This window comes from Balearica regulorum, chromosome 2, assembly GCF_011004875.1.
Source record: "Balearica regulorum gibbericeps isolate bBalReg1 chromosome 2, bBalReg1.pri, whole genome shotgun sequence".
Lineage (NCBI taxonomy): Eukaryota > Metazoa > Chordata > Aves > Gruiformes > Gruidae > Balearica > Balearica regulorum.
The window spans coordinates 68,154,565-68,182,108 of record NC_046185.1 but is presented as its reverse complement, the minus strand read 5'-3'; the positions used below and the strand labels follow the sequence as shown (position 1 = coordinate 68,182,108).

The following is a 27,544-nucleotide window of genomic DNA, read 5'->3' as shown; positions in this document are numbered from 1 at the left end:
CAGATTTTAAAGCCCCCTTATAGAATCAGGAGCAATTGTAATATCTTCTACACTACCCATGGATTAATTCCGAAAAATGGTCTGAAATATATTAAGAAATCTCTACAGGAGATCTCACAGCATGTGAAGAACCACTGTACTTAATTTATGTGAAAACAGCAGGATTCAATTCTCTAATGTTATTGACACTTAGGTTTTATAAGAACTTTGCCGATGCCACACAAATTCTAAAGAATGAGTTAAAAGTCATAAACACGTGTCAAAAAATGTTGGATATAAATGAAAAAAGTATCATTTGAATGGATGAACTCATTCTTTGGGGCCAGCCTGTGCTCACACTGGGGATTTTGCCATGGTTAATAGAAACAAGATCGAGCTCTAGTGAAAACTTGTTGAGATAACACACTTTTGTTCATCATAATTATCCCTTATGCCCCCAGTTGGCCAAGAAAAATAGAAGGCGCTTAATTTTCAACTCATGAGTAGTCCACAGAAATCAACAGAATTGTCTACTTAAAGATAATTGTGCTCTCCAGGGCTAAACCCACAGCGTGGTTTATTTTCGCGTTTGTCACTTTTAAGTGCCTAAGTCTAATATGAAGATGCCACTAGGCTGCTCAGAACTAACGTTCAGCTGCAGCCCAACCCTGTGGGAACTGCAGCTTCCAACTCAGTACATGTGCAAAACTGGCTGATTATTGATGTTCCCAAAATGAATCAGTCTGAGTCTCGTGAAGTAAGCTGGAGAGTGTCTGGAGTGTTAAGTCCTATGAAAGAAGGATTTGAAAGTGGTGGGTTGTTGGTTTTTTTTAAAGAATCCATTAAAATTAAGGTCTCAAGATGGTAAAAGTGATGCTTTTAAGAACCTTAAATCTGAGTGATTCCTCTGCAGGAACATAATCTAAAAGTTTTGCTAAGTGAAGAAGAAATTCATAAATAAACTGAGCTGTTTCACTATCCCATTCAAATGAATGCTATTTTTAAAAAAAAAAAAAAGTCACCTGGAGAGGTGATAAGAAGTTTGTAGCTTTTTATGCAACACATGGAAGTTCTTTGTGCTGATACTTGGTTTTCTTTATTCTCCATTCCGAGTCTTCAATCCCATCTTCTTGTTGTTTGATTGATATTGGCAAACTGTGGCAAACTGAATTAGTATAACAAATTTAAAGCTGCAAGACAAAAAAAAAAAAAAAGAGAACATGTAGTATATTCAGTTCAGAAGGCTGCTAATTTTTATTTCCTTTCAACTTAACAGACAAGTTACATACCTCACTTTCTTGATCAACTGCATTTGAAATTTTTATTATTGCTTCCATGAGCTCAGTACCTTCCCAGGCATTCCTTGTCAGTTCATGACTGTGTGGTCTTCTGAATTATAGAATCATAGAACGGTTTGGGTTGGAAGGGACCTTAAAGATCATCTAGTTCCAACCCCCCTGCCACGGGCAGGGACACCCTCCACTAGACCACGTTGCCCAAAGCCCCATCCAACCTGGCCTTGAACACTTCCAGGGAGGGGGCATCCACAACCTCTCTGGGCAACCTGTTCCAGTGCCTCACCATTCTCACAGTGAAGAATTGCTTTCTAACATCTAATCTAAATCGACCCTCCTTCAGCTTAAACCCATTACCCCTTGTCCTGTCACTACACTCCCTGATAAACAGTCCCTCACCATCTTTCCTGTAGGCCCCTTCAGGTACTGGTAAGCTGCAATTAGATCTCCCTGGAGCTGCCTTTTCTCCAGGCTGGACAACCCCAACTCTCTCAGCCTGTCCTCATAGGAGAGGTGCTCCAGTTCGTGGCCCTCCTCTGGACTCACTCCAACAGCTCCATGTCTCTCCTGTACTGGGGCCCCCAGAGCTGGACGCAGTACTCCAGGTGGGGTCTCACCAGAGCAGAGTAGAGGGGCAGGATCACCTGCCTCGACCTGCTGGTCACACCTCTTTTGATGCAGCCCAGGATATGGTTGGCTTTCTGGGCTGCAAGCACACACTGCCAGCTCATGTTGAGCTTCTCATCAATCAACACCCCCAAGTCCTTCTCCTCGGGGCTGCTTTCCATCCATTCCTCACCCAGCCTATAGTCGTGCTTGGGATTGCGCCAACCCACGTGCAGGACCTCGCACTTGGCCTTGTTGAACTTCATGCAGTTCTCATGGGCCCACCTCTCCAGCCTGTCAAGGTCCCTCTGGATGGCCTCCCTTCCCTCCAGCATGTCAACCACACCACACAGCTTGGTGTCGTCGGCAAACTTGCTGAGGGTGCACTTGATCCCGCTCTCCATGTCACCGACAAAGATGTTGAACAGTGCCGGTCCCAGTACCGACCCCTGAGGAATGCCATTCATCACCGTTCTCCACTTGGACATTGAGCCGTTGACCACAACTCTTTGAGTGTGACCATCCAGCCAATTCCTTATCCACTGAGTGGTCCATCCATCGAATCCATGTCTCTCCAATATAGAGACAAGGATGTTGTGTGGGACAGTGTCAAATGCCTTGCACAAGTCCAGGTAGATGACGTCAGCTGCCCTTCCCTTATCAACGGATGCTGTAACCCCATCATAGAAGGCCACCAAGTTTGTCAGGCACGATTTGCCCTCAGTGAAACTGTGTTGGCTGTCACCAATCACCTCCTTATTTTCCATGTGCCTGAGCATAATTGCCAGGAGGATCTGCTCCATGATCTTGCCAGGCATGGAGGTGAGACTGACCGGCCTGTAGTTCCCTGGGTCTTCCTTTTTACCCTTCTTAAAAATGGGGGTTATGTTTCCCCTTTTCCAGTTGACGGGAACTTTGCCAGACTGCCAGAATGTATATGTACTGGTGGTCAAATACTGGAAAGTAATGGAACTTCTTTAAAAGTGAAACTTTTTACCTTTCATCAAGTCAGTCCATTTTCCAAGATAACCTTATTTTATAACTTTATATTCATTTGTAATTGTATTAAAATAAATTATTTAAAATAAATTCAAATAATGTTGTTTATCTGAAAGTTAACAGTACCTAAAATAGTGTTTTTCTTTGTAAGCTTCATTCTTACAGTATACAAAGGAGAGACTTTTATTTCTTTGTCCAGAATGTTTCTGATGCTTTCATGACTTACTTATGACTAACTAATTTTTCACCATTAGATGGCTTCTTTTATTCTTTTATTAATAATGAGTTGTTATATCAAATAACTTTGTAGGTCTGTTACACAGACATATAAATAGTAACCACTTCACCATTCGCATAACAAGGTGATGGGAAAGGTGCAGATAGATTTGTGTGAAGATATCAAATAGCAGCATTCAAAATGCAGGCTAGCCAGTGAAAGCTCAAAGTTGAGAGGAAATATGATTCAAATGGAAGTAACTTTATATAAAGCTGTTAGGCTATCAGTGCTTATTAGATGATGGAAGAATATTCTTACTTAAAAAAATAAAAGATCTTTAGCACCTTATGGATAGGATAGGCTTAAAACAAGCTTTTTGTTGCAAAGGGAAGTTGAAAAGAAATGCTCCTACAAGATGTAAGCAGTGAGTCTTTAGCTGAGCCTTTAAACCAACATTTGTTTAAACATTAATATTTGACAAAGGTAGATTTTTTTAATTTTTTTTTAAATAAACATCATATCTGTTCCAAGTCTGGAAAATGACCCAGAATGGTCTGTTTCTTTGTGGAGACACTTTCAGTGTTTGGTGGTCATCAACTGTGTTGTCCACGAAATAAATGATTTCTAGCTTTTTCAGTTATCATAAATTTATAAAAAGCACAAATTGCAATCATGGGTGCATACATAGTACTTTCAAAAATAGACCCTAACCCAAAATAGTGTAGGAAGTGTAAAGAAAAAAGAACTAGGAAACTGCATTTTAGTGGCTGCATAGACATACTGGATTGTTGTACACCAAACAATACTATCTCCTTTGACAGTTGCGGGTTGTCTTTGAATGACAGAAAACAAAAAAATTATAGGAGATATTGAATTAGTCAAAGCATCTTATTCCAAAAAAAAAGAAGTAACCAAGAAATATAAGCAGATAATTGAAGGTATATCCTAAAGTTCAGTGAAGGCATGAGGAATTTTGTAATGACCTAACCTTTTAGGAAAAAGATAAACAGTAGCTCTTGTTACAAATTATCCTTCTATAGGAGTCTAGGAATGTTTTCAGGTTTTGTGTCTTGCTTGGAGCAGGGATTCGAATGCAAGTTTCCTGTCTTCTACGGACGTGTCTTTCCTGCTCATTTGGTGGGTTCTGGGGGGAGGGAGATCTTTCTCAGCTGCTTCTGTCAAAACGCATCTTTAAAAACTTCCAACATGAGAGAATTACTGATCAATTATATAACATCATGGTCATGGTCTCCAATTACTGGTGTTATTTTTATCATGTTCTTTCAAATGACTGAGATTTGGAGGTATAATACATTTAAGAATATAAATGGGCAGATATATGAATTTCAGAGGCTTTTGCTGTTTTCTAAATTTTTCATTTTGCTGCCTGCATTAATGAATTAGAGCAGACAAATTCGAGGTCATTTTCTTCAAAATTAAAAATTTATTTTAATCTGAAACTTACCATCTCATTCTTAGCAACAGCGATCTCATTTTGACAAAATCTCCTGGTATGTTTAAGCTAGATGTTTCCAGTGTAGCCAATAGTTATATTATTCTAATTTGCACAATCCAGGTCAGGAATACATAAAACTTTTTGAACCAAATGTGCTAGAAATAACATTTTTCTGAACATCGGGTTAGAAACATATTATGAGCATAATTGAATTTATTACTATTCCCAAGAGGCAATTACTGTTTCACTGAGAACAAAACAGAGTCTTATTAGAGACATGAAAATACCATGTATCTGTTTGCCAAATATATCACTAAACTGTACACAAAAGGCTGAATACTTATTAATAGCAGCAAAAATACTGAATGCTAAGTATGGTTACCGCAGCTCAACTGATGTGAAGTCAAAAAAAAAAGATGACTAATATGAACATGTTGATATGAAACGTATTTTTAAAATCACTCAGAGTTGATCTAGCTGTGGTTTTACTGAAGTTATTAGCATAACGTATGATAATGGCTAATGAGCAAAGACTTGAAAAAATATTTAAGTTAAAAATAATATTTTGCTGACCTAAATATCTATTCCCATTTTCTTTTGGTTATGGGTTTCTTTTTCAATACTGCATTCAAGAATGTCAGAAATTGGCAAAACTCATGTGGTTTGACTCTAATTGCCGTTGGTACGTGGGGATCCGTGGAGACCCCTCCTCCTCTCCTCTTTGTCTAGTAAGGATATAGCAAGCTGTAGCCCTATACGTATTATGGGTAGCACAGGCTTTATTAATAGCAAGATTAACCATAATCAGTGAACTATACGTTCAGGATCAATATCAGCAATGCAACAGATAAACCAAAACATTAGGCAGTAATAAAATGTTAATATATACATACAAAAATCTAAACGATCTTCCATGTAATCCCAACATTTTCTAGTGAATGCACACAGTGAATTGCATGCAGACACCTGCTCACAGGACGCGTGGGTTTCTTCTGGGGGTGTGGGTTCCCCTATACTCACCCATCCCGTAGGAGATGTGGGCTCTCTACCTTCGTGTGTGTCTCTGCAACCTGGTAACGCCCACGCCAGTGAGACAGCACCCCCCGAGTTCACACTTGCACACTCAAGGTGTGTGTCCCTGTGTGGTGCGCAGCGTTATCAGGTTTTGGGCACACGCCCTCTCAGACAATTTTGGGTGTCCCTTTGCATAGGCTCCTCTTTGCCAAGACCAAAGGTGCCTGTTCTGTGTGTACTTTTCTCTCACTATTTCTCCATTAATGACCATATGTGTCTAATTTATTTATTTATTTATTTTAAGAAACTCTAGTAATTTTATGTCTCTTATTGCTTTATCAATATTTTTGAGTGAGCCGTATCTTTTTTTTTTCTTTTCCACCTTGATACCTAGTCACTATGCTTACTAAAAATCAGAATTTCTATTCTACAGAAAATTTGGGGGAAAAAACTGCATTTTGAATACAAAATTCTGAAGACGTTTGTAAAGGCAAAAACTAGATAACATGTCTTAGAAGTGAAACATTTAGATTATTCCTAATATTGATCATAGATCCCGAGTTGTGCACCATACTACTGCACCTAGTTTCTCATCAATATGCACGTCCTAAAGTTACAAATTAAAAATACCTAACTCTCCAGAAGTCAGATATGAAACTAGGCTGATTTCCAATGAAAAAAATTGCCTTTAGGTCAGCTAAAGATTTTTTTTTCAAAATCCTCTCTCAGAATGTCCTGGCTTCCACAAATGAGATTTTTTTTATATCAAAAACCAGCTCTACTGGCCAAAGATGCATGGTCCAGAAGGCCGAAAGAAGGCTTCTTTTTCCCTTTTCTAGCTTTGCCTTCCCTGTCTTTAGCCATTGTCTCTCCCCCAGTTTTTCCATCTGCAATGTACAGTGCATTTTATTTTTGCTTCTTTGTTCACATTTGTGCAGTCTCTGTTTTCGACAGCTGCCCCAGGTGGAGCTTCTAGAGGGAGGAGGAGATTGTTTCCTCCTCCTTGTGATTTCTCAGGCTCTCAGATTCAGCTGTAGGCTTCCAGCTACCTGCTGTGCCTCTCACATGGTCTTCCACCTGCTACGCTCTGTAGTCTCCAGTCCCTTTTGGGGGAAGAAAATAGTCTTTTCAGGGCAGACAAGCTTTCAAACAGCCAGACCTTCATCCAGGGTAATGAAAAGAGAAACTTCCAAAGAATGAGAGGGGGCTGTGCAGAGCTTGCTACTGCTCTGAAAGTCACAGGCTTAGCTGAAACCAAGTCTGAAAGCGAGGACCTACCTGCAAGGATGTTATGGGCAGGTGCAGAATTGCACAAGAAGCTTTTGTAACTTCTGTTCTATCCTCTGTGGTCAATGTGAGTTTTTTCTATTAAAAAAGAAGTCATTCTAGTTTTTTCTCTAAAGACATCATGTCTTTTTTAGTTCAAAAATCTTTTGGTTTTACCTGGGAAGCTCACTATAAGGAAAATGTCTAGATAGGACTATGTCAAAGTTGTGGCCAGTTCACGGTCTTATTACTCCATCGTTCTGTGTAAGCTCACCATTTCATTTTTCTTAGACCCATATTGCGGGTATTATTGTCTTTGATTCAGGTCTTGTCCTCGAGGCCTGCCCACCAATGCTATGTTCCTGTCTCACCATTTTGCCTTCACGATAATTTCAAAGTCAGTTTCTCTTCTCTTTTCAGAATGCTCAGGGTCTGCATTAAGGGATGCACACCTTGCATAATACAGTTTCCTCTTAATTAGTCTGAATAACACCTCGATTTCACTGTTAAATTCTGTTAAAAATGTCGCTGTTAATATTGGTTCCTTGGGTAGTTTTTATAGTCTCAGTCTCTTGTTTTCCTCCACTAGTTCCTTCTTCTGCCTGCACAGAACACAATAAAAGTGAAAAAAATGCACAATATTGTAACTGTGTTGTGTTTTTATATATGGGATAGATTGTTAATTCAGAATCCAGACTTGTTATATTTGGAAAGGGGATGGAGGGAGGAGAAAAAAAGCAAGAAAGCAATGAATGAAACAATTCTGAAATGTCAACATTTTTGTGAAGTTCTTTGAATATTTTTTCTCAAGATTTTGAGAAAAAAATTGACTGAAATGATATCCACATTGTCTAATGAAAATTAAACGGCTTTGTCTTTTTTTTCTTTTCTTATACATATATATATATATATTTAGGTCCGAACATGGATTCTTACAGTGGGATACACAACTGCATTTGGAGCAATGTTTGCAAAAACGTGGAGAGTTCATGCAATTTTCAAAAATGTAAAAATGAAGAAAAAGGTGAGGGGAAGTAAACTCTTTTCTTGTTGCTCTGTTAATATAATTTTCTGGTTTGCTACCTTTCCTGGATGGCCACACTTAAGGTGACTCTGTTCATGCATTCAAACATCCTGAATGGTTTGATATTGGGGTTTTTTTGGTCTCATTTTTAGTCTCTGAGAGTTGGAGTTGAGCAGCAGCCCTTCAGTCATTTTTAATGAGAGGTGGACAATGGAGATGGCTGTAAACTTTCAAAGTGAATTTGGATCCTCACTCTTACTTAGTACGTTGTTTCAGCATCCAGAGGTCTCCTTCTGGTAGATTCACAGCTGTTATGAACTGTTTTCTGTATATGTCTGTTTGGGATACAGGTTAATCGCACAAGTTTCCGATGGGTTGGTAAGAGGAGGCAAGAGAGAATGCTGCTTAAACACTATTTCTAATTTTGATTGATATTGCATAAGCTGACCCTAAGACTGATCAGAATTGAACCACAGTAGTCATCTCCAGCCTTTTTGGTACAGAGCATTTTCTGTAAACAGTTAGGCTCAGCTTAGGAGTAGTACAGCACTTCATGTCTGGATGGTTCATTCACATTCACTTTGGATTGTTCGTTTGATATTTTTCCCATGGAGCTTCTTTTAGCACATGAAGTGCTTTTAGTCAGATGGTTTTATTTAAAAATGAGAAAACTGGTGAATAGAAGTAATTTTGATAGAAAAAACATTAAGAGAAATGTGCATGAAACAGAGAAAAAAATAATATTATAGTAATATAGAAGTGAGAAGTAGTGCCAAATGCAGTTCCTATATGCAGCTGAATAATTTTATTCTAATAAGCGGTAAAGAGTCATTTACACCCAAAATAAGTAGAACGATATTCCAAAACGTCATCAGATACCTCTGTTTCCCTCTGTGCTTGCTCACGGAAGAGCTGCATTCATTTTTTTTGTTGTTGGTTTTTTTGTTTATTTGGTTTGGTTTTTGTTACAACTATGTTATTGTTTCTACCACTAGGTACAGCTATCCCTGGAATGGTTTGGGTTTAGACAGAGAGCGAGTTAACTCAGTTTCTGAGAGGATTTGTGTCTCAGGTTATTAAGGAAGTGCGTGCCACAGCTGGAACTGGACCTAGCGCTCTGGCATCTTAACAACACAACCACCTAGCACTTCCCTCTGCTATTTGGTCATGTCACGTTTGCTTCCATATTTGTTAATTAAGTCCCCAATATCATTCAATGCAAAAAATAATGAAGACTAAATGACAAATATCTTAAAATCAAGTAAAATTATAAGAAATTTCTGTCCTAGAAATGGGATAATCTGGATGGAGGGAAGTGGAGACCACTCTTTTTGCACCTGAGCAAAGAGCCCGCTATAATATATCAGTTTATGCTACCAGAGTCCAGTATATATTTTTCAAAGATCTTAGACTTCCTGTATTAAAGACTTTTCACTCAAAGCTGAGCCAATATTTTACCTTCTTGAAAAATGAAATTTTATATTGCAAAGATGTTTTGGTACAAATCTTTGTGAATTAGTGAAGTTACACAAGATAATGTCAGTGCAACACATAAAAGCATTTACTTAAGAACCTTTATTATCCTGAGAATTTTATCATTTCTACAATACATACTATTCCAAATAGGAATGAACAGATACTTCAGTGGACTGTCGCTAAGTATTTGCTTTATTGTTTTTTAGAAAACATTTCATTTTAGAGCTTCAGGTTGCTACTCAATATTCAATTTCACTGTCTGTTAATAAAATATAATCCTTAAATTCTATATGGTGCCTGTTCTTCCACAGGCCCATCAACAACTGCAGATTGCAATTGGTTATTCACAACTGGATGTTAAAAGTAATTTAAGATCAATTAAAACATACCAGTATAAGGGAGATAAACTTTCAGAAATCTAAATGCTTCTATCTGAGTGATACTGGAAACTTCAAGGCTATTAGGGCACTTTATTCTATATTCTGGAATTAAGTAAATAATGCATTTTGTTCTGTAAACTTTAAAGAATGGCTGTTCCACAGAATTATCTTGGTTTGCTTTATTTGGATATTCCATTCTGGAACCCAAACATGAATCATAAAAGACAACAGTTTTCTTAATGCAAAACAAATTAGCTATCCATGATAAATGTTTACTAGTCATACATTTTCTGTCTTTGATTTGCGAGGACAGCTAAAACAGTTTTTAAGAGGTTATTGAAAAACATGGCATTCTTTACTTATGTCTTACAAGAAAGACATTTCCATTTTCAGTAGCTGTAGTTCGCAGACAAAGCATTTTGTATCTCTGGAAGCACAGACAATAGAAATTTTCACAAACAATATCTAAACTGACAAATAAACAAAGGTAGTGCTGCATGAAAAAGCACATTAATGTTTTCTGAATTAGCTGTGCCATGACAGAGCAGACTGGCGGTTCAATATGAGGAGTACAAAGTTCCAATATTATTTAAGTGCTGTGGATCCTACTCGTCGGTGGTCGCTTCAGTTTCCGCCTACATATGACAGTAAAATATGACATTTAGGTATACCACTTTTGCCTGTCATCCTGGATATTTTCATCAGGAAAAGTTTCCAACCAGTGAAAAATGTTGGTTCATTCATTTCATGGAAGTGGGCATAAAGTAAGGGAGAGAAGAATATAATGAGTAAATCTATTTATCTTCATCAGATAGGGAAGGCTTTCTTCCAAATTTTTACTGGATACCTATCTTAATTGTACAACATAGCTTTGTGAAAAGATGAGTAGATTTCTCTCTCCTTGTGAGGAGATTTATAGAATTTTAAATAATAATACACTATAGCTCCATTTTAGTGCAGTGGAGAGTGGAACTAAATTATATAGGATGTCTTGAATTAGGCGAAGCTTTTTTGTTAACTTCTGTTTATAAAGCTCTCACAATTCTCTTATTTTCACCCATTTATACATCTAGTCCTTTGTTATTGGAAAGAAATAAACAAAATTCAGAATACGCTCCTTCTGCTATCAGGCTGCTAACTGACAAATTTTGCATGATTCCCAAAGCTCTGTTACCATCTTTGATCTTGCTAGGGCTCAAAGGAAACAAATTAAAAATGTATTAATTTTAGCTGGGTCTGAAACAGAGGGATGCAAGGGAATCAATTTTTGTCAAATGAAAACTACAAAATCAGTAGGGGGAAATAAATTATTTTTGAGTTTTAAGGAGGTTGGTAGGGATAATGGAAAGTGGAATAGAATTAGTATTAAAAAGAACTATAACACTTCTAATTGAGATGCAATTCTGGTTTAGATACATCTCCTTTCTGTTCGTTTCGGCAGCAGAATATCTTCTGCTCAGTGAGAGGTGGGGACTGCTTTTATGTTTCCCTCGCCAGCAGAGGAAGACTGGCAGTGGATAAGAGGAGAGAGAGGAGAACATAAGTGGCAGGAGAGCATCTGGTGTTCTGGGGAAGCTTTAGCTAGCTGGACCGTTTGAAGAAACCAGCCCTTCTGGTAAAATTTAGAAGGTTGTGAAGCTGTCTTTTTTAATGGGAACTGCATTGTCTTAGGTTTTAGGGGGCATTAAAGCAGTCCTGCATAGTGATTGCTCCTGCACAACTCCAGTATGCCAAATAAAGACCATTTACTTTTGACAAATACCAGAATAGTAACAAATTCAAAGCAGTGATTTGAATAGGGAAAAGCTTGGGATTATAGACTGGGAGAAGAAGTTGAGCAGGGAGACTGTATAAGAATTCCTGGAGAGTTAAATAAGATTGAGAGCCAGCAAAGAGTTGAATGGGGCAGGGAAGGCTCTAAGAAGTGGTCAGGAAAGCTAAGTATGGTGAAACATAGAGCCTGAGTTTGAGATTCAAGTGACGAACTCCATCTGAGGGACTAGGTCTGGTTTAAAATTAGATTAAGATTGAAATTTAGAGGCAGGATGGCAGGCCTGAAAAGTAGGGACATAGACCGGGAAAGGAACACAGGAGTGGAAGGAATAAGAGGCAAGAAAAAGTTGAAATTAGGACTGGCTGGAATGGTTGCACAGAAGTGTGGGCAAAGCATAAAAACTGAACAGAGGATTTTAGGGTTTCACTGCTCCTTCTTCTATTACTATGTATCTGTAAAACCTACAGGCAAAATATGTGCCTTCTTTTCCTGCTATGCTGTTGTGCAGCTCATGATAGCTACTGGTTACTCTTTTAGCTCAAGCTGATGAGGTGTGCAAAGATCTAAAGGTTCCTTTTGCTGATGTGTGCAGCTCTCTATAATTGAATTCGCTTTCTTTTCATTTTCTTTAAAAAGAATGGGCTCATTAAAATGTTAAAAGGCTTATGTTGTGGCTTAAAAGTGAATCATTGAAAACCTACAGCTTGCTAGGATCTTTACAATGTACATTTGTTCCCCCCATGTGCATTATTAGGACACCAGTGCAGCCTTAGTTTTCTACAGGATGCCAGTGTCATGGAGTAGACACAGTGAATCTGCTCTGGGCATGCAATAGGACTGTATAATAAAAGAGGCAGTTTTCTGTTGCCGTCTTTTTCACTTAAACCAGAAAAAAAAAAAAAAAAAATAATGAAAAAGGCAGTAGGAGTTTTGAGAAAGGTGGTCTCATGGATAAGATGGTTAAGTGCCAACATGAATAAAAATAATTAGTTGCCAGAGTTATTTGTTATGCTTTAGAAATCTCTCTGAGCACAGTTTTCAGAAAAAGGATAGCTCTTCTTTTTGAGAAGCAAATGTATTACCTGAGTGAAGCAGAGCAGGAATTCTCAAACTTTTCAACTCGTTGCCTTCCCACTCCATTTTTTAACACAAATTTGGCTACCCCACCTCCCTAATTCATATAGTTAATGGTCCATAAACTCAGGTGCATGGAAGACTGGAAGGGGTAAGACACCATCCATGCTCATTCTGGGGAGCGGAGCACCTGGGTTACTCTGAGCAGCCCCCGAGCCCTCCAGTCGGGGCGGGCAGCGGCTGGCTGCGTGCTCTCACCCCGTGGTACCAGCTGCAGGGAAGCTGTCGGTACCTGCAATTGCACAGAGTGTCCCTGGGGGAAAAAAAACCCCAAAACCAAAAAAAAACCCAAACAAAAAAACCAGAGAGAAGAAAGCAGCTGGAGGCCACACACTTACGAGCTTATGTGCTGCTGCCTTCCCCTCACGACTTGTCTGGTTATTGCTATCCCCACCCCTCATCCGAAAACCTCTGCGAGAAAGTTTGTAAAATGAGAGTAATCTCTCGTTATAAACTTTTCTATAGGTTTTTCAAGTCACTTATGGGATTTAGAATTTATTGCAATCTATAATCTTTCTCACAAATGTCCTAAAGACGTTTTAAAAAATATACTCGTTATCTTATTCATATAAAAATGGACGAAGCAAAGTTTAGATTAGATTAGATTAGATTAGATTAGATTAGATTAGATTAGATTAGATTGACAGAGGGTTTAGGTCAGAACCTCACAGGCCACATTTTATTTACTCACTTAAATGCCTTCATAGATGTAGTTCTTTCTGTATTAGCATAAATATAGATCATATTACCTAATAATTTCTTTCTGTAACTGCTGCTATAAAATGTTTTTCCAGGTCAGTTTTCAGACTGTAAATATTTATACTTTTCCAAGACATTTTTTTTCAATCTAGCTAGAGCTTTTTGTGTGTATAACAAAAAGCTATATGCTGGATTTCCCCTAGGATACACGTGTATTTCACTAAATATATATGAGAGATCATAAGTCTAAAAAATAGACAGGATCCAAAAATTTGCTTTGGGTAACCATACCAACAGTACAACAATCTATTAGGGGCCATCTGCTGAAAGTGAACCAGCATATGGATACCTAAAGAAATGTTCAGTATTATTGTTCAGTCTTTGAGAGTAAGAAAGACGACAGGGGTTTGAAATTTGCTTATGTTTGGGATTTATTTTTTTTTTCATTGTGAATATTTACCACTGGACCAAGTAATCCATGATACTTACAGTGCAGTGTAAATTATTCAGATATAGCTTCATGGGTTATTAATATACAGACATAGTACTTCCTAAAGCGATATAAGTTGAAACCAAATTATTTTATTACTTTTTTCTCCAAATACCTATAACTATAAATTTTAAGTCCAAAGCTTCAAAAATAATCAGTGTAATCCTAGAATCCATATTTAGATGTAAAATAAGCATCCTGTTTTTCCTAAGAGCTGATCAGCCAAAATGCCAGCCAGGAGACAATAGGAATCACATTTCTAAAATTTACATTTATATAAATATAGATTGGGGAGCTAAATCTCAAGCTCCTGTCACAGAAAGAAGTTGAGCTAATGAACTGTACATGTAGGAGAAAAATCTGCTTTTGAAGTAATTTATGTATGTAAATTTCTGTGTGGTACAGTTTGATAAGGCTAAACCTCAGTAGCAATGAAAACAATGAAAACGTAACTGCTCATAAACAGTGCTACAACCATAATTTCTATGTATTATGAGAGTAATGGATGACAGAGAAATAAAGAACATGTTGCTATACAGTATGAGGCAATTTATTCCTGAATAGCTTGAAATTAGATTGTAAATGTAATCAAGTGCATTGATGTCCCCAGCTATTTGGTAACGATGTAGTATGCTTTCCCACAGAATTGTTCATTAAAGAAAGTATTAGACTCTGGATGTTTTAATGTTATCTCAAACAAAATCAGAACATTTCTTCCAGTCCATTCAAATCATTTGTGCACTTTTCCCCTAAAGATTGGGATCCCTTTTAGCGCTACAGATGAAAATTCACATCCCTGGCAGAAATTCCTCCACACTTGTGGCCCATGCAATCTTGGGCTCAGCAGATGCATTTCTCTCAAAGGTGAATTTGGCCTGCTTTGTCGATGGGATGTGCGGCTCACGGCAGCATACAGCATACCTAGCTTTACTTACAGTAGAGCGCTGAGGTCAGTTTCTAAGGCTGTTCTCCAAACCATTGTATAGCAAGAATGGTGGGTTCTAACACTGTTGAGTCTGATTCTTTGTGCCATTTGGGTTTTTAAGACTAAAGTGTTTTTAATTTTTTTCCTTTCAAGAGAGCTTTGTGAAACTAGCCATGTTATATCGCTCTGTGTGCTCCCTGAAGTTGAACTAGCAATGTAAGCAAAACAATCATCTCTCCAATTCTCCAATGCACTGTAGCCATGGTTGAGGCTCAGGCTTTCAAAGATGAGGAAATTTGTAATTTCTTTAAGCTGTGACTGCCTCCTTCCCCTTCTCTAACTTCTGTAAAATTTCTATCTTCTGCTTCCCCTAGGGACCATCCCCCCCTAGGATGTTCCACCTGTCTTTTACCTGAGTTGGAAAAGGGGAAAGGTGTTTTCTAAATGGATAGCATCTCCTGGCAGGGAGGCATAGAGTCAACACGTCCACATTTGCAATGCAGTTATTGAGAGGGTGAGTCTGACCAAAGATGCTCTACATTTATTGAGCATGAGTCAGCAAAGAAGACACATTCTAGAAATGTGTGCTTTAGCAGGCTAGTGACTGTAGCTATTTAATTGTCAAACCCAAGCTTTTTGATCATATCCAATTGTCCATTATTATCAGTAGTACCACGCACTCCATTACCCTTGAAAGCATCAAAAATCATCAAGTTCTCAGACTGTAGATCCTCACAGAAAACAAATTTATTTTTTTAATTTATAAGCAGATACACAAATCTTTCATCAAATTAATCAAAGCACCTCTAAGAGAGTAAAATGTCTTAAGCTTAGCTTTTTACTGCACTGACTTACTGGTCAAAATAGCTTGCTACTACAAAATATGCTTTTTAAAATGTTAGCATTCACTCATTAAAACTAATGTAATTGCAGTGTGAGAATTGTTCCCAATACTAATCATAGAACCTATTATAGGAAATACTCATAACAGCTGTTGAAAAAACATTGTGGAGTTATTGGGAACAAGTGCATAATGTGTTTTCAATAGTCCTTTTTTCTCATTCCATTGCACAATAGAAATTAAGAATGTATTACAGAATAGCCCTCTGAAATATTAATGTCTTTAATAACTCAAAGATAAATATCTCCCTTGGCCCAAGTATGGCAAAGTTCACGTATCTACCACTGACTCTGCACCACCAACCCCATGGCACCATCCCACCTGTGCTGGCTCATTAAATGCAGGGGAGCAACCCTAAGGTGTTTCCCAGTTAATCATACTGTTAGAAATGAAAGAGTAGTTTATGCAATTGAGAGAATATACTGAAGACAATTTTAGGAGTCGTTATATGGTCCCTTTTTCCAGCCTTGCAGACTTTATCATTTTTTTCCCCCCAACTCTGTTATTTTTTCTCTTTCCCCTCCAGTTCAGAGGGAGGTGTCCTACCAGCATTGGCTGTCCTATAGGAACATTGGCTTTCAGATTTCTGAAGGCTTCAATAATTGCTGTCAGTGCTATTCATTTAATGGAATAAGGTCTAGGAGGCTTCACAGAAGGATCCTTTAAAGACGGTTTCTGTCTACAGCTTCCATCCCAGGAGTCTGGGAAAGGGACGACTTAAAAAAAAAAAAAAAAAGTTACTGAATAGCATTAAGTGTTTATCCAACTAGTGCCAGAAGGCAAGGGACAGATCTGTTAGCTAGACTAGAAAAGGTTGAGCTACATAAGAAAAAGCAGAACTGCCTTCTTAAACAGAAAAAAAAATATCTAAATTTTCAAGGAAAAAGTAAATATATATTTATCTCAAAACCTATAAATAAATATAAAAATATTCCCAGCCTTGCTAAGCTTTTAAGAATTCAATGAATAACACAAAAACACCCAACCAACCAACACCACTAATAGATCTTCCTTTAAAGAAATTTTATTCTGCCTAAGGGAGGTAGTAGAACTTTGTTCCTGGTGACAAAGAAAGTAAGTGAAAAAAAGACAGGAGGGAATGAACTATTCAATCCATGCTGGAAAGCTATTTGTGGAACTCAGAGGGTACAAAGCTAATGTTGCATCCTGGAGAAGAGGGTAAGTCTTCATATATAAGACTCCTTGTTCTTGCTCAGCTTTAAGGTCCACATCATATACATTTGCAGAGTTGGTTTCTAATAAGGTAAGAAATAACAACATGTTTGCCTTAGCCTTAACTACAGAAAGCAAGCCTAATGTTTAATTGTTGTTGTTTGCCAAATTGGCAGGTGATCCCATAAGCTGGTTGAGGATAGGGTGCTGCAGGGTACAATGGATGTGCTTTAGAAAGCAAATGGAAAAAAGCCCCACAAAAGGTCAGTGAGATAATAACCAAATGGACAGTTGAAGTTGCTGTGGCCGGTAGTACAGCCTGTGATAGTTCTGGAAAATCCCCAAGAGTTTCAGGAGCAGAAACTTCATCCCAGAGCTTTAGACAAATTTTATATCTCCTATGATCAGACCGCAAGATCCGTGGAAGATAAGGACTTTGATCTTGAACTTGTCTTCATGGTCACAAGTTTTCAGAAAAATTTTATTTTCTCATACAGAGAATGTTGCTGAGGAGAAAATGACTTACCAGTTTCTGTTCTGAGTGAATTTGTTTTGAGGACAGATAGCTTCATATGCAGATATATAGTCCAGACTGGTAGCAATGGCATTTATAACAGTGGGCAGATCTGCCAGGATGAGACAGATTCACCTATCCAATCACAGATGGTAGAAAATATTACTCACAGATGCTGCTGTATGAGAGCTTGGCTTCAGCAAGGAGTCAGGAGCACTCGCAAAAATGGATTTTATTAGCTACCATGCATTTCTCCCAAGGCTGATTTACTGTGTGCTAGAAGCAGGATAAAAAAGGGAAAAAATAAGAATCTTCCTCTGAAAGAAGAGTGATATATTTGATTGTAAGGAGCCTCGGTTGCTCATGACTTTCTTTTGTCAGACAGAGAAACCGTTGGATTCACAAGATCTGAGTCAAGACTCCTTCAGTGCATCTGGTGTTTCCCAAGGAGTGAATGTACTGAACTTGAGGAGTGTTGGTGGGTGGGAGTGATGGCTGGGGAGAGGGAAAGCTGGGTTTCCTGAGGGTGGAGGGGGCAGATCAGCAAGCCTTTTGGAATTGCTGCTAGAGATATACCAACAGCATTTCTCAGAGTAAATTTATGTTACGACAAACTGCTAGTCACTGGCAGAAGTAAAAAATAATTGAATCTCAACATCTCATTCTGAAAAACTAACGTTTTGGTGAAGAGTTCTGCTTCAGAGCTGCATTATTGCAATGGTTTTGCCAAGGACAGAGCAGGGTTGTGATGGGTGTGCGAGGCATCTTCGGGAGCCCTGCTTTCAGCCCTCTCACCCTGCATGCAGCATTGGTAGCGCTGTGTTTTACAGAGCTCGTTCCAGTAGCACAGATCGCTTCCTCAGGTTATCTTATGGGCTTTGTTTTGCTTGCCTTCCTCCTGGCTGTCTGGCACAAGTAAGGGATGAATAATACCTGCTGCCAGTGACAGCTGCTGTTATGCACCTCTCCCCTTCTGTCCAGAAAAGGGCCGTTCACAAAATGTAATGCAGGAAAAAATGCTCCAAGAGGCATCCAAGGTAGAGCTCCACTCTTTGCTGGAATTCTGCTTTTTATTTGTTCTAATAATTACCTTCCCCCCCAAAAAAAGGTTACCAAACTTACATGTGAACTAAAATATGAATGTTGACCTGCGGTAGTGCAAGGTCAGGTACAAATGAAAGATGCACAAGAGCAAGGAAGGGCAGTTAGCAATGTGATCTTGAATAAGAAGTGTTAATAAGAGATTTCTTTTGACCCTGTTAGTGAGTGGATTATCAATATTACTGCTTTTAATAGTATCCTTTCTCACTTTTGCTTCTGACATTACTGTACCAGTTTGATTAATATTGCCAGGTGCTGGTAAATCTGCATGTAATGCAACCCTACTTTCAATATCAATATAGTCCATATAAATTTAGAATACAGTAGGCTAGTTGTCTCATATTTTACCTGTCCTAGGTAAACTGTTCATTATTTTTGTTAGAAAGATAGAGCATCATTACTGATGTTTTGGGTGTTTTATACGAGGAACTTTTATGGTTCAGTAGAGCAGAGGCAAATAGAGCATTTCTGGCAGATTCTTTTCACATGGCTTTAAGTTTCCCAAATGCATATTTTTAGCTCAAGTTAATTGTCTTCACACCCTCATGGGAAGGGGGGAAGGGAAGGATACATTTCAGAGCGTTAACTTCTCTGATCCTAAATTGTACCCAAGATAGGTGGGATGAATTGTCCTTTGAAGGTTTCTGTCTCTGCCCACTGGTTACTGAGAGAGGCTAGACACATAACGGTTAAACAGCCAACTTCAGTAAAATAAACCTCATCAATTAAAAAGAAAGACCAATCAAAATATGCCAATAGAACAAATTACCTAGCCACTTAAGAGGGAGAAAAATAAATTCGCCTTGAAGTGTCCAAATTTCATCTAAATCCAAATTGTCTTTGGACTTGATTCCCCATGGGTTTCTCTCCTGTGTCTCCACTCATACTAGGAGCAGCACTAGGTATGTTTCACCCAGGTCCTCTTTAGAGGCATTCAAAAAGAGATTAAAAATGCATGGGCTTTTTCTACAGAGGGTATCCTCAGCGATTAACAGTCCTTTTTCAGCTTTGACTGTAACTTGGTAAACATCTGAAAGGTTAGGCATAGTTATGCTTTCCCAAAGACAACTAGGGACCAAGCCATGTCTGAGAATCTTTGCTTAGTATCTGCTTTCCTTTTAGCTTGATGAGGAAACACATTGCAACAGTCTTCCTCCCCCTGCACCTCCCACCAAGACACCTTTTCCTTGCCAAGTTCTCCTTGCCAAACCATCCAGCAGCAAGACATACCACCATGAAAGCTGCACCTTTCCCCTTCACCCTCCTTCTCCAGGCGTGCCCTGATGAGATGGACATACTGCTTTATTACTGCTGCAAACATGTGGAAAGCATTTGCTGGTCCTTTGTGATGATGGGAGCTACATGGATTTAAATAACCGGCCTCAGGAAATGAAAATAATGCATCAAGTCCTTTAAGTCATTCTGATTGCTAGCCTTAGTTCTAGGCTTAGTTTTCTCCAAATGATGTATAAAATAAATGAGCAGATTAACAAAGAGCAGTGGAAAATACTGCAGAAACATCTTTCAAAATAAAAATGTCTCTCACTAAATAATATGAAAAACAAACTTTTTAAAGTTCCTCTTACAATATTTCAAATTGTGTTCATTTTTATCATTTACTTAAGCTTGATAGGAATTCAGTGCAAATACAATTTATTCTAGGCAGGAATACCAGCCTCGCCTGTATTAAGATTAGCTGACACTTCTGTCTTTGTAATGCATTTTCAAAATCCTAACAAGTTTATCAAATTGAACTGAAATAATCACAACTTTATTAAGCTGCTCAGGCGTAATATTTTTGAATATTATTTCATTTGGATTAAACCAATTGTTTCTGAGAACCAAAACTAGGGGAAAATATGTGGGTTTGTCCATGTTAAAACAATTTGGCAGTATCTTTTGAATATTGAATGAGTGTTCATTAGCAATAGAAGTATATTTGAATTTAAAAAAACATGAACATAGGCACAAGAGGACTGACATAAAGTTAATTGAAGCCTGGTATTTGAACATATTTGCGACTTTGCAACTGAACTAATGTATTTGCAGTATATTTTTTCTGTGTTGCTATATGTATAAGAATAGAAATAATATAGGGATTGCATGCAGATATACAAGACTGCAATACATCATTTTGATCTTTTTTATTAGCAAATCTAGTTTTCTTTTTTGAACCTAAAATTCATGCAAAATTAAAACCATGTCTTAAGTTGCATGTGCATAAAAGGGTCTAACTTTTGTAATATGGAAAAAATACATCATCCTTTATGCTCCCTGATAACAGAAGCAAATGTTAAAAACATACACAAATTCTCAAAAATGAACTTATCTTTTAATACCTTGCAAGTGTGTTTTCCACATCCAAGAAGGTTTTGAAAAAAGTGAACACTGTAAATCTTAGTGAAAACTAAATTCCTTCTTAACTCCTGCATATCTGTGAGATGTAATGAATGTTTCTCCATATTTGCATACAGAAACACAATAGTGGCTCTCTAGAATATATTTTTTTTTAATTTTCCAGGAGTTAATATTAAACCCGGACTTCAATATTAATATTTAAGAGTCCTCCCAGTTACATTTTAGAAGTCAGAATGCACTTTAGATACTTCTAATAAACAAACTAAAGTAATTTTGTGTCTTCTTGCTTTCATCTTTTGATATTTCTGAAAATTTTCTCCGTTCATTGTTATACAACCTTTTTATTAGCCACTGTGATTTTTCTCCCTATATAGGAATAAAGCTGTACAGGGATCTATCTATGGCTCATGGGAATCTCCTCCTCTTTTTTTTTCTTTTTTTTTTTTTTTTTTTTGTCTCTCCAGATTATTAAAGACCAGAAGCTACTGGTGATAGTTGGAGGGATGCTACTGATTGATCTTTGCATCTTGATTTGCTGGCAGGTTGTGGATCCTTTGAGAAGGACAGTGGAAAAGTATAACATGGAGGTATGTCCTCAAGCCTGAGTAATCCTTATGGTTGCACATCAATATCTACAGCTTTTTGTAAGACCAAGATAAAGATGCACTGGGTATATGAAAGCAGATCAAGCTGTGTATTTGTGGAGAAGAAGGGTTTGGGTTTTTTTTTAAAAAATAGAAGTGAAATAACTGCAACCAAAAGAAATTGTATCTGTAGTTGAAGGTGCCACGTTTCTGTCACTTGTGAGAGATTTTAGATGAAAGTGTTGTAAACACAGGAGAGTCCTCTGCTAAGACTCTCTGTCAGAGTCTGTTGCAATAAATAATGGATTATCAGAACCCATTAGCAGATTTCAGTAAGAGCTTATTCAAGATAAGTGCAGGAGAGGTCACTGCTTAGACTGCATTCTTTGTGGAGATGTTCAGGAATTATGTTACCTATTGCTATATTTATTTTGAGTAATAGCATGTACGTGCACACATACTGATTGTTCCTATTTTAATGTCATTCCCAGAAAGGTCATGCTAGAGATTTTGATAAGGAGGAGGTAATAGCTTAATGCCCCATGTAGAAATTTTCCAGAATTCTGGTAGGTTTCTAGAAGTAGAGCTTTCTGGACAAACTGACAGCAAGAAACATGGCAGCAACAATGCAGAACTAGGGAAAAAAAATTTCTGTCTGTATGCAGATTAGCAGTGTTTGAGAGTTTGTTACCTCCCGCATGGAAACTGGGAGTATCTGAACACTAGATTATAAGAGGACAATCTAGAAGTGTTATTGTCTTCTCCAATGCTTGGTAATTAGTAAGAAAAAGAATGGTAATTTTCTGATGTTAACACTTACAAGGAAAGATAATGATATTTTATTCTGTTGTTTTTACTTTGTTCTTACTTTGCAGTGTGGTTCTGGAATTTTAGTAGGAGAAGATTTTATTGTTTATTTGAATATAATTTGTAGAAGATATCTTAGAATGATACCTCCTAAATTGCAAGGGATGCCTTTCAAGAAATCATTTTAGAGTTTGAAAAGATACCTCTCAGTCATTCCCTAGAGTCTGAACATTTTTTTTTAAGACACTCCCCAGTTATGGTTGTCAATAAAAGAATGGAAAATGTAACTGAAATTTGTCTTGTGGAGACACTTCTACGTTTGTAGAGCTTGAAACAATAGCAGCTTGGCAATAGTTTTGTTTACTTCATTTCGTTCCAACTGCATTGCAACTGATATTTCGATTATCAGTGTTGTTAACTGTTTCACTGCTTATATAAAACTAAACATAGTATGATAAATAGTCACAAAATCCAATTGAAATAATGCTCATTTCAGTGCTGTGGGGGAAATGAGTTAGAAGGACTTAGACTTTTTTCCCTGGTGAGACGGAAGCCATAACTAAAGTTCCTGATATCTGGTCTTAGCAGAATCACTCAGGTGAAATTTCCGTAGACAGCAGCAGTAACTGTGATGTTATCAAACCATTAGTACCAGATATTTAAAAAATAAGGTTTATTGCAGTTTTAAATGATTGCAGTTTCCATCTGAACTAATCAGTGTGTGTTCCTTGATCATGTAATATATGCCACTAAAAACTCAGTGTGCTTGTTCCATGTTCAGTGCTATCTAGACCACAGGGCTGCACACCAGTTGCCTGAACTTTGTATCAGAACTGGAATTCTCTGGGAACTCTGTAAGCCCATGCAAACTCACATTCAGTGAATGCACACACAAGAGTGTGTAATATTTTGAATACTCAGCATAGAATTGACTTAAACTTGCTGTTAGAGCTCTTTGCTATTACTATAAGTTGTGCGGAATGTATTTTTAAGCTAATGGATTTGGGGAGAGAAGGAAATGAAAGTATTATGCAAGCAAATTTAGTCATTAAAGTACTGTACATGTTTTTATCTTATATAAGCAGCCAGGTGAACTGCAATTTGCTTTCCTGAAGCAGTCCTCTTCAGGTCTCAGAAATTCCTTTGTAAAAGCAAATGACAATTATATTTGTCTTTTTTAAATATAATTAAATTATAATTATTTTAATTTGCTTTTTTTTAATTTTAGATTTTTAAAATGTATTCTGCAGTGATTAATTCTTTAGTTGAGCTTGCCTAAGCAGGTATTATCTTTTGTGTGTTTGAAAAGTACTTATCACATAGTAAACACTAGTGAAGGCAAGTTTCTCCTTTATTTCGGGAAAATTGCATCACGTATATTCCTTGTCCCATTTGCTTCTATGAAATAATTTTAAGGGCATATTTTGTCTCAGTTAAAGTTGATCCAAGTGATAGAGACTCAACTAAATGTGGGCTCCAAAGTTATGAACACAATCAGTCATTCGAGCTAATGAACCATTTGAGTGCTGTTTTAACTATGAATACTCATTGGCTTCCTGTGTGAAAGTTCTGCATTTGGCCACTATCGGGTGGTCCTCTGCTAACTGTGTCTTCATACACACATCAATCAAAGTAACCAGGATGAGGACCCTAAAAACTAAGAATGTCCTTTGGTATTTGGCATTTTTCACAAAATAGTTCATATAAATGCCAACACCAGCAAATTATCAAACACTTTTTAAAAATCTAGACTCTTTTTCCAGAGTTGTTTGTAAAGTCATCCATGCCTTAAAAGCTGAGGGTGGGCAGTCTACATCTAAAAATACAAAGGGAAGGCACTTGTGGTGACTCTCCACCCCTGACAGAAGGAAGAAATCAGATGGGATGTTGGGTCTGCCAATTTTCAGACTGGTCTCTGGCATCCTGACCCTAGATGTCAGGTTTCCTTGTGAAAAGCACATCTACAGCTGCCGTAAGAGATCATGGTAAAAGTTTTAATGACTGAGCCCTAAACCATCCAGATCCTCCAACCATCAGTAGGGCAGTTATTTGGTATATGATATACAAACAAAATCATTGGTTAAAAGCAAATAGGTTACAGATAAAGGCAGGGACCACTTTAAAATTTCTGTAGCTGTCCGCTGATCTCTGACAGAAGAACTGCGAGGTTCCTCCTGCCTACACTTCGTACAGAGTTCTGTAGGCTTGATTCTCACATAACGCAAAAGCATTTTCTGACACAAAATGCTTCTCAGCTTCAAGCAGCAGTGTAAAAGATGGGAATTAATCCATAACGTTACCTCTGTTCATCTGTTTTGCTTGTTGCATCGGCTGTAATATTTTCTCCTTTTGCTAATGTTTCAGACCAGTGAAGAGACCAATCACATTTTTTCTCACTAGCTTCTTCCTAGGCTGAACTTGGAATTTGCTTTTTTCATTGTAATTCACCTTGTTTGTTGTAATCAAAATGCTCTGCGGATATGATCTGATCTCAACTAGGTTTCTGCCAGACTAAGTTTCTCCCAGTCGTGTGTGCTGGAGTGCACCTTCCTCGCCATCCCACCAAACGGGATGTTGGGCTTGACAGGCCATGAGGAAATACAGCGCTTGTGGTATGGGGCTGTGGAAGAGCTTTGCCCTGGTGGCAAGGCTCTACCACCTTTTTCCAACCATCTGGATTTTATCCTGGTTTCTTAAGGCGATGTTTATGTGCAAGGGTACCCTGTGTGTTTTTTCCTACTGCCTAACAAACTTTGTTTGCCAGTTTCAGTCAAACTGACAGAGCAGATACAGCTCTTAAGGACGTAGTACTACTACAGATTTGATGGAAACAGCCAGCTGTGTGGAGGAGACGTTCTGGTAGCTCCCTAAGAAGAGGGCCGCAGAGTGAGTTTACCCCTGTATCTAAGAACAAACGTTATAAATGACCTGCTACAGGGCAGCTTTGCACTTAATTAGATATAAAGAATCCAGCCACAAGGCAAAAATACATAGGAAACCAGCTTGCTCTAATTTCAGTTGCTCACTGATACACCTGCATTGGAATGAAACCACAGTCTGAAATAGCAAAATCTTTTTACAAAGTGCAGTCTGTTCTCCATGTGCAATAGCCGTATCATAATTCAATTATATCCCCACTACAGTTCAGTAAGTCTATGTATAGACATACATTCAGACTCACCTCTCCCTTGTAATACAATGGTGTAGTAATTCTTGTAGCTTGGAATCCTCTGACTGGCTGGTCTTCTCCCAACGCAAATGTCTGCGACACAGATTGAATCACTGTGGCCTTGGAAGGTAACCAATAATCATGTTTAATATATAAGAACTTGAATACTGGGGGAAATGGACTAGGTTTTATTATTCCCAAGGTGTGTTAGACTCAAGAAAAGTGATACTTTGCATACTGGATGCCAGTATTTCTTGAAGAATTTTAAAACCTATTTATCCAGGGCAGCAACCTTTCCACTCCTTGATGTCTTAGTACCAGTTATGTAGTTATCTCTGTGATGTTTCCTCTTATGCAACCATATGATAACATTATCAATATTTAAAAATAGACTTCATTCTGGTATCTGAAATACCAGTATTTAAGGTTTCACACTGAATTTTCCTGGGATGGTAATAAACATGAAATGGAAAAAAAAAAACCTAGAACAAAAATGCCGTTTTAGAAGATACAGAAGAGAAAACCAGACCAGTGAGACAACATCCTATTTGGGCTTCTGGCACTGATATAGAAATAGAAGGTGAAAACTAAGAATGCCCATCTTTATATGAGGATATTACTATAATAAAAATATCAATATACAGGAAAGATTGAGTAGGTCATTGCAGTAGCATAGTAGTGCAGTCTGTTAAAGAAAAGTTGGAGTAAAATCAGATTAATAAAATTAATCATTTCAGTGAGTGAGGCAGAATTCCTATGCATTCCAAGTGTATAACTATGCTATCAGACACATATCACTAACCAACAACAAGAAGGTCATCTTTGACTGATATGTTGAGGGAGTCATAAACATTGCAAGAGCAAAAAATGCCTGTGTAAACTGGACAAATGTGCTGCCTCATTTAGGAGCGGTGGCTGCTTTGTAATTCAACAGATAAGAGAGAATGAACCCGTAATTTCATTCTGAATAGCATACAGAATCTGTTCCAAAGTGTTGATATCTGAAGGACTTTTCTGTAACATAGTTCTTAGCTTTGATAGCTCTGAAGAAGAAACAACCAAAAAAGATCAGTAGAGTGGTACTCAACCTCAGAAAGGGAACAACATAAAGCTGAGGAAGGCTTTTACAGAAACACTGAAGAGGACACTGTAGAGAGTTAAATCTTTGCAGGTGCCTGGAGAATATTAAGAATATCATATTGGAGACAGAGTAAATGCATGTCACACAAGTAAGACTTGAAGAGACTCAGCATGACGAAAGAGCGGGAAGACATCCTTCAAAAAGCCAAATTTGTATCCAAATAAGGAAAATAGAAAGGATCATAAAGTCTGGTAAGTTAAATGTAGAACACAATAAAGCCATCTAAAAAAAAATCTTGCAAAAGGCAAAAAAATGAATAATAAATCTTTCTCTAAATATCTGAAGCAGGAAGTTTGCCAGGGAATCTTTGGGGACAATATTTGATCAGAGTATAAGAGCATCACTTGCAGAAAACAAGGCCATGTAGAATGATTAAATGATTGCTTTGCTGCTTTCTTCAGCAAAATTCTTTGTGGATGAACTTGTGGAGATTGCTGTGCTAGAACCCTTCTGATGAACTCACCAAGGATTGACTGGAGTTGCTGGTAGGAGTAGAGAAACTGATGAGAAATAAATCACTGGAAACAGATTATGTTCTCCCAGGCTTTCTAAAGCAATTCAAAGGAGTAATAGTCAAACTACTGACAGCAATATGTAATCATTAGCTCAGAACTGCTTTGATATCTGAGCGAAAAGTTGCAAAAGTCTTGCCATATTTTCAAGACAGAGTGGAAACCTCAGACTTGAAACTTAATGTCTGAGGCAGGCCAAATTATAAAAATTATAATCAGGACTGGAATTAGAAATAAATATGCTACATTGAGGAAGAGTTGACATGGCACTTGTGAAGGAACAAATCATTCAAAAACTCTGTGAAGTCCTTTGAAGAAGCCGGCAGGCATGTGAACAGAAGCTGACACAGCCTGCTAGTTCTCCAAAAAGGACTCAGCAATTTCTTTCATCAAAGGCTTTCATGGAAATTAAACAGCCATGGAATAAGAGAGAAGCCCTCAAATGGGTATAAAATCCTTTAGAACAAGGAAAAGGAATTAAGGAATAAATAAAAGTTCATTTTCCAGGAAGGAGGGATGTAGCCTGTAGAGTCCTTCAGGACAAGTCCCA

At 37.8% G+C, this 27,544-nt stretch overlaps 1 protein-coding gene across 1 annotated transcript in view; it reads left to right on the top strand.

Annotated features, from left to right (window-relative positions):
- The window catches only part of GABBR2 (gamma-aminobutyric acid type B receptor subunit 2), a 489,338-nt gene that overhangs the window by 328,153 nt on the left and 133,641 nt on the right, over window positions 1-27,544 (top strand). Inside the window, exons 12-13 of the mRNA XM_075744642.1 lie at window positions 7,749-7,856; window positions 21,246-21,368. Coding sequence (XP_075600757.1) covers window positions 7,749-7,856; window positions 21,246-21,368 — 231 coding nt within the window. The remainder of the gene's footprint in view (window positions 1-7,748; window positions 7,857-21,245; window positions 21,369-27,544) is intronic.